The sequence below is a fragment of the Aplysia californica genome, unplaced genomic scaffold (assembly GCF_000002075.1).
Source record: "Aplysia californica isolate F4 #8 unplaced genomic scaffold, AplCal3.0 scaffold00056, whole genome shotgun sequence".
Taxonomy (NCBI): Eukaryota; Metazoa; Mollusca; class Gastropoda; order Aplysiida; family Aplysiidae; genus Aplysia; species Aplysia californica.
Window position 1 is genome coordinate 1,346,711 of NW_004797326.1, and position 8,588 is coordinate 1,355,298.

At 38.0% G+C, this 8,588-nt stretch overlaps 1 protein-coding gene across 1 annotated transcript in view; it reads right to left on the bottom strand.

Moving 5' to 3' along the window:
- Positions 1 to 814: 814 nt before the first annotated feature.
- Positions 815 to 8,588, bottom strand: part of LOC101859158 (rhomboid-related protein 2) — a gene marked incomplete at its 5' end in the record, with an annotated part of 29,606 nt that continues 21,832 nt past the window's right edge. Inside the window, 4 exon segments of the mRNA XM_005093002.3 lie at positions 815 to 1,207; positions 3,622 to 3,717; positions 5,003 to 5,123; positions 6,270 to 6,370. Of these exon segments, the coding sequence (XP_005093059.1) occupies positions 1,044 to 1,207; positions 3,622 to 3,717; positions 5,003 to 5,123; positions 6,270 to 6,370 (482 nt within the window). The 3' untranslated portion in view covers positions 815 to 1,043.

Below are 8,588 nucleotides of genomic sequence, written 5' to 3' on the forward strand. Positions count from 1 at the left end.
AAAATGTCTTTTTTAAAGACAAAAACATGTAAATAATTAATTAAGCAAGAAAACTCATTATGCCACCAGTAACATTCAAAATCACCACAAAAAGTAATGGGAACGAAACACTGATAAAAAAGGAGTAGTTGATGTAAGACACACAGCTTCATTCAAACAGACCGGGAAATATGTCACAGAAACATTTCACAACTTGGAGAAAAGGAAAAACCCTGGGGGTGAGACCACAGGACAACTGGCCCACCACAGCAATGTGTGACATCACTTACAAAACCTTTATCAAACTTTTAAAAAGTAGTCACAAAAAAAAATTGAATAGTATTTTGTTCCACATCATAAAGATTTTCAGAGTTACAGCAAGGGTAGTTTCAAACCAGTAAATATACATAGTAGAGATTAGAAAACAGATTTTCACTACAATCCATCTCACATTTACTACCAGCTCAAGCAGTGAGATAAAATTAGCCTTTAGAACATAGAAAATACTGTAACATGCATGATGAGAGACAATTTTGATCACAGGTGTCAAACTCAAGGACATGAGGCCGCATCCAGTCCTTTGACCTTAAGTTCTGGACTTCTCTAGCAGTAGATGATAGAAAATGTTTCACAGCCCATTTGGCACAATTTAGAATATGGAAAAGCGGCGATTTTTTCATTTAGATGCTAGGCTATTAGATGTCTCCATTTAAAAAGAAAGATTAAAAATGTACTGCAAGTTAATTAACTCCTTATCTCCCGGAACCGCTATGCCGGTGTGCCGCTGGCAGTGGCTCAGGCACAGTCCTATATGGTGAGTTAGATATTAATTTACTTTTCGGCAATTGCTTAAAACAGGATTTTTTAAAGGGAATTTTTTTATTAGAATAAGAACTATCAAAATAGGTAAAATTTGTTTCAAATGAATGAACAATTTAGAGAGGTATTGTCATTTTTAGATTTCATACCAAAAGAAGGATCCGGCATAGACGGTTTACCTACCTTGGAGATAAAGAGTTAATAGAGAACCGGTCAAACACAGGAGACAGGGAAGTAAGACTACACTAGAGGCTACTCCAGTCTGTTTCTGGGTAGCCATCGTACAGTGCGTTGAACAGGGTGCAGAAGGCGAAGAAGGCGAGGAAGAGGGCCAAGGTCACCCAGCCCAGCGTGCGCTCCCAGGTGAGTCGATTGATGTTGCGCAGGATCACAACTCCCAGGAAAACACCTGTTGAGAAGAAACAGATTGTATACCAATGCACTCATTTTAACACTTTTAGTGCCATCTGCGACTTTTGTCACCAGGCCTGTTGGGTGCACTCTTTCTAAACCCTCACTGATGTAATCAAAATTATTTGTGAGGAAGGCTGACAATATGTGAGGCAGCGAGGTGGAATCAAGCTCTCGTCAATTTTTGGGCTTGTAGAGTTATTGGTATCACCGTAAAGCTTGTTCACTTGTGTTTTTTTGGATGAAAACAATATCCATTTACCTTGAATACAAGTCGTGATATTTGCGAATGAAGGAGGTGGGGGTCAGCTGTTTTCAGAGGTAGAATTAGTGTGAAAATGGCCACCAAAGATTAGTTATTTCCTTAGCTTAAGAGTCCGTGGTAACTGAAAATTTACATTTTTTGTGCCTTTAATCAACGTTTTTCAGAAAAATCCACACAGAAATGAGTTCTTTAATGGGCATGAAAGGTGTTGAGCAAAAAAACAAAAATTTGATAAAATTCACAAACCAACAGAAAAAAGCAAGTTTCTTCACTTTGATTATTTTGACGAGAGCCTGATTCCACCACACTGCCTCATAAATTATTTGTGAGGAATGCTGACAATGTGAGTTACTCCTCAGATTTAGCTCTAAGGACAAAGTTATATCAAATCTGTAGGTTGAGTACGTACAATTTATTAGAATGAAACAATAAAACCTAAAAAAAAGGTATTAGTTTAAAATATATACAAATTTGCCCCCTGTATTGATTTTCGACTGATAATTCCATTTAAATGTTTGACCTATAAACACACAATCCATGGATACTTTTCAAGATACACCATGACAGGGTCGAATAGTTCATTCACAGCACCGTAATACAGTGTCAAAATTAGTTCATTCACATTACTTTCATACAGTGTCAGATAGTTCATACACCATGACAGTGTCAAATAGTTTACACCCATCACTATACCTGATAATTCCATTTAAATTTTTGACCTATAAACACACAATCCATGGATACTTTTCAAGATACACCATGACAGGGTCGAATAGTTCATTCACAGCACCGTAATACAGTGTCAAAATTAGTTCATTCACATTACTTTCATACAGTGTCAGATAGTTCATACACCATGACAGTGTCAAATAGTTTACACCCATCACTATACCTGATAATTCCATTTAAATTTTTGACCTATAAACACACAATCCATGGATACTTTTCAAGATACACCATGACAGGGTCGAATAGTTCATTCACAGCACCGTAATACAGTGTCAAAATTAGTTCATTCACATTACTTTCATACAGTGTCAGAATTAGTTCATTCACATTACTTTAATACAGTGTCAGATAGTTCATTCCCATTACTTTAATACAGTGTCAGATAGTTCATTCTCATTACTTTAATACAGTGTCAGATAGTTCATTCACATTACTTTAATACAGTGTCAGATAGTTCATTCACATTACTTTAATACAGTGTCAGATAGTTCATTCACATTACTTTAATACAGTGTCAGATAGTTCATACACCATGACAGTGTCCAATAGTTTACACCCATCACTATACCGCACTGACAGATAGTTCATTCACATTACTTTCATACAGTGTCAGATAGTTCATTCACATTACTTTCATACAGTGTCAGATAGTTCATACACCATGACAGTGTCAAATAGTTTACACCCATCACTATACCTGATAATTCCATTTAAATTTTTGACCTATAAACACACAATCCATGGATACTTTTCAAGATACACCATGACAGGGTCGAATAGTTCATTCACAGCACCGTAATACAGTGTCAAAATTAGTTCATTCACATTACTTTCATACAGTGTCAGAATTAGTTCATTCACATTACTTTAATACAGTGTCAGATAGTTCATTCCCATTACTTTAATACAGTGTCAAAATTAGTTCATTCACATTACTTTCATACAGTGTCAGATAGTTCATACACTATGACAGTGTCAAATAGTTTACACCCATCACTATACGCCACACTGACAGATAGTTCATTCACATTACTTTAATACAGTGTCAGATAGTTCATTCACATTACTTTAATACAGTGTCAGATAGTTCATTCACATTACTTTAATACAGTGTCAGATAGTTCATTCACATTACTTTAATACAGTGTCAGATAGTTCATACACCATGACAGTGTCCAATAGTTTACACCCATCACTATACCGCACTGACAGATAGTTCATTCACATTACTTTCATACAGTGTCAGATAGTTCATTCACATTACTTTCATACAGTGTCAGATAGTTCATACACCATGACAGTGTCAAATAGTTTACACCCACCACTATACACCACACTGACAGACCGTTCCTTCACCCCGACAGCGTATGCCTGTGGTCTCAACTCACCTGCCAGGAACCCACCTATGTTCAACTCACCTGCCAGGAACCCACCTATGTGAGCGGTGACACCCACTTTGAAAACGTCAGGTTCCGTCACACGTCTGTAGATGGCAAGTGCTGTGTCCGGCACAACTGGACAGTCATGAAAAAGGGTATGTTAGGATATAGTGCAAACCAAAGAAATGATTTACCCATGAGCTGAACACCCTTAGAAACTTGTAAGGCTATTGAACTGTTTAAGTACTGAGGCGTTACTATCTGTGTTTGTACATACAAAATAAAATGTTCACTCAAGAGAAATTCATACAAAGCCACAATATCTTTTCCTTTATTAACAATATTCTCGTCTGAATCATATTTTTGTAGATTTTATGGGCACCTGTGTAAAATGTTTTTACTGACCCTACAAACGGGCTTAGCTCCATTATAATAAGATGAAACTGAACAAATAGCAATGATATCTTCTAAAACGTTCTCTAAACACCAGCACAGAAAATGGCAGTGAGCCAGTTTTTTAGTTTTCAAAAGAGTTCTGCAGCACTTGTAATACAATTGGTTGTGCAAGTGCTGAAGATTAGATGTGTTACAAGACGGTAACAAACACAAAAAATAAGGTTTTTTTAGTTTAGTAGAGGTTTTTCGGCGCTTGCAACTGCATAAGGTCATATGAGCGCCAGAAGATTAGAGGTGTTACAAGAGAGTAACAAACATAAAAAAGATGAAGGGGAGATAAGGACGATAGATGTTTGATAGGAAAGAAGAAGCAAACCACACCAGAGCACCCGCCAACCACCCACTCACACAAAAAAGAAGGAGAAGTAAGAACGATGAATTTTTGATAGACCACACCACAGCATCCGCCCACCATAAGAATGGTAGTAGTACATGTATCTGCTAACATCTGATAAAAATGATAGTATGTCGTCGCCTGGGATAAGAATGGTATTAGAATCATATTATGTCCTCATCTCAGATAAGAATGATTATATGTCGTGGGTCGTGTGACTGGAAAAAGGTCCTAGCTACCTGAAATTTTGGATATGAATATAAGGGCACATTTTTGTAGCAAATTCAAAGTTGAACTCGTTGATTTTTAACAAGTTCAAATATATTGAGTAGTTTTAAAGATATGCTACATTTTGTAACACAGGGTGTGAAAACAAAGTTTGGAGAAAAACTCAATTTCTGGCACATTTTTAACCTTAGGTCAAAAATCAATTTTTTAAAAATATTTATATAATCCTTTCGATATGCTATTTATGCTATTAAGAAATCGTTTATTAAATGTGTATTTTCAGATGGAAATAAATTTCAGACCAGGTACGACAATTTTTCCCTTTTTCACCCCGTTGCTCAAAAATAGTTTTGCCGAAAACTGGGCATTTTCTCCAGGCACACACACATAATATGTCCTCACCTAGGATAAGAATGATAGCCAACCGGACGGGAGCACTGAGCAGAATGCGAGAGATGCCACAGCACATGTCATCGTCCAGCTCGTCCGGGTCCATACACCGGTAGTTCATCTCACGCCAGTTCTGAAATACACAACGAGCCACATACATTTACAGCAGCACATCAGAGTTTGTTTTAGTAGAGGTATTATGGCGCTCACAACTGCATAAGGTCATATGAGCCCCAGAAGATTAGAGGTGTCACAAGAGAGTAACAAACATAAAAAAGGAGGGGAGATGAGGACGATAGGAAAGAAGAGGCAAATCACACCAGAGCACCAGCCAACCACTCACACATCAGAGTTTGAGATTAAACACAACATCTGTTAAAATATTACACATCTATCTTGAATAAGAGTCGAGATATTTGCAATTGAAGGATATTGCGTTGCTTGGTTTCACACGTAAAATTAACGAGAAAATGGTCGACAAAGTTTGGTGACTATCAAAGCTTGAGAGTCCTTAGAAAAAACAAATTTACATCTTTCGTGCCCTTGAACAAGAATATTCAGTACAATCCACACATGAATGTGTTTCTAAATGGACACTAAAGATGTTGAGCCAAAACAAGAAAATTCGAAAAAAATTGCCAAATGTCCATAAAAATGCAGATTTCTTTGATTTCGTTATTTTGACGAGTGCCTGATTTCACCATGATACCTCTCAATAAACAACAAACTTCACAACATCATGCCCACACTGGGTCCACGAAAACTTTCGGGCCTCCCCAGAAGAAGAGACGGAGTCATTTTTACTCCTTACGCATCAGACACACCTCCCTGATGAGAAACCGTTCCGGGTCTGATGCGAAATAGATTATACTACTTGACACACCTTAACAGAATGTCCAGACTTTGGAGAGACCTGAAGGAAATATTTTAAAAACAAAAACTGCAAGATCTGCTTTCGGTCAATGATCCCAACAGAATTCTCAGTTTTATAAAGGCATTGGCCTTTACGATAAATTGTAAATAACGTGAACATTTTTAATGTTATTCTAAACTAAGAATTATTTAACCACGAATTTTTAGCATTTTAAATAAAAATATTGACCAGAATCCAAGCTGAGCTGTGAAATGTTGTGAATGAAACCAACTCATATTTCGTGTGCTCATATGAACTTATGCAGTAGCGAGCGCCGTGAAACTTTTACAAACTAAACTAAAAAAAAAACCCAACCCCAAAGCACACACACTGAGGGACCCCTCAACACGTACACTCACTACTCACTATAATGATTGCTGCTACGTGGGCCCCAAGGATGGCGTAGACACCTCCACTGGCTCCCACCAGCCCCACATTATGGTCACTCACGGAATGGGCCAGACAACCTGTGGAATACAAGCGCAATATTATTATTGTTATTTCTATTATTTTCATTTTATTATTTTCTTGTCCCTTGCCTATTTCTATGAGATTGACGTCATCTGATTAGAAGAAAAAGATGCTTTTGATAGTGTCCAATAGTGTAATACGTACATAATTCTTATGTTTGTTTGTTTTAGTAGAGGTTTTACGGCGCTCGCAACTGCATAAGGTCATATGAGCGCCAGAAGATTAGAGGTGTTACAAGAGAGCAACAAACATAAAAAAGAAGAAGGGGAGATAAGGACGATAGACGTTTGATAGGAAAGAAGGAGCAAACCACACCAGAGCACCTGCCAACCCCCCACACATAATTCTTACGATATATAACTGTTACAGATAAAGATTCAAGGACAAGTGTTTTATTGTATGTGAGAGGAAGTTAGGCAGCAGCATAACAAGGAAAGTGTTGGATTGGAATTGACAGGGTAAAGGATCAAGGGGATGACCACTTGTTTTAGTTTTTAGTAAGTGTTTTACGACACTTGCAATACAAATAAAGTCATATAAGTGCTGAAGATTAGAGATGTTACAAAAGAGTAACAAACACAAAAAAGAAGGAGGGGAGATAAAGACGATAGATGTTTGATAGGAAAAAAGAAGCAAACTACACCAGAGCACCTACCAACCACCCACGAAGAAGACCACTTGGAACCAGGAGAAGAGTCACAGAAATTGATGTACAAGACAGAGGGAAGACATGGAATAACATCACAAGGCTAGCTCAGGATGGTGAAAGGTGAAAAATGTTTGTGGCTTATTATACACCGGGGTGAGAAAGGCAATGATGATAATAATAATAATAATTGCATTTATATAGCGCATATCCATGCTCAAGAGCATGCTCTATGCGCTTTACAACTATTATGACCCCAGCAGACCCTCTGAGAACACTCAGAAACATTCTCAGCTTCCGAGGAAGCATACAGTGCAAGTTGCGGATTTCACGCGCTCAAACACTATCAAACTGACAAGATCTTTCACTGTCTATAGCCGGGTACCCATTTCCACCTGGGTGAAGTGAGGAAAATTAGTGCAAAGTGCCTTTCCCAAGGACACAACGTCAGGCCCCTGATGGGATTCGAACCCACGACCTTACGGTTGCGAGTTCGAGAGCCTAACCGATAACCATGATAATGACTGCATGTGAGGTGTGCTGACAAAATGAGTTACTTCTCGGATTTTAGCCCTATAGACACAGACACACTAAATTTATAGGTCATTTGTACAATTTGTAGATGACAACAGACACGTTGAACTTGAAGAAAACGGCATGATTTGAGAATTTACACATTTGACCCCATGTCAATTTTTGGACAATATCTCCATTCGAGGATAGTGAGAAGTAACTCATTCTGTCGGTGCACGTAACATATAATAAGTGTCATGTCATAGTGGAGTCAGGCACTTGTCAATTTTTTGTTTAGTTTTAGTAGAGGTTTTTCGGCGCTCGCAACTGCATAAGGTCATATGAGTGCCAGAAGATTAGAGGTGTTACAAGCGAGTAACAAACATAAAAAAGAAGGGGGGTAGAAAAGGATGATAGGTGTTTGATAGGAAAGAAGGAGCAGACCACACCAGAGCACCCGCCAACCACCCGCGTCAATTTTTGTGCAAGTGGAGATATTGGTATCATCTTAAGGCTCGTTTATTTGTCTTGCTTTCAATGAAAAAAAAATACTCATCTATCTTGAATAGAAGTCATGATATTCACGACTGAAGGAGGTGGGGGGGAGTCTGGTTTTCAAGATATAATTAGAAAAGAAAATGGTCCCCAAAGTAAGGTGTCTTGCGAGTCCGTGGAAACTGCAGAATTACATTTCTTCATCCTTCAATTGATGTTTTTCAGTAAAATCCAAAAAGAAATGTGGTTTAATAGACAGAAAGGCGCTGTGCCAAAAACCAAAAATTTGATCAAAATTGCCATTTATATGAGGGATAAAATGCTAGTTTCTATGATTTCATTGCCTTGACGAGCACCTGATTTTACCACGCCATCTCACATTTACTGATTCTACAGAGACATCACATATGCATGAGCGCACACACATACGCACGCATGTTAGCAAGCATGCATGCACACACACACACACACACACACACACACACACACACACACACACACACGCATGAACACATACACACCTTTGTGTATGTTTTTTATAACTATAATAATCAGCAGAC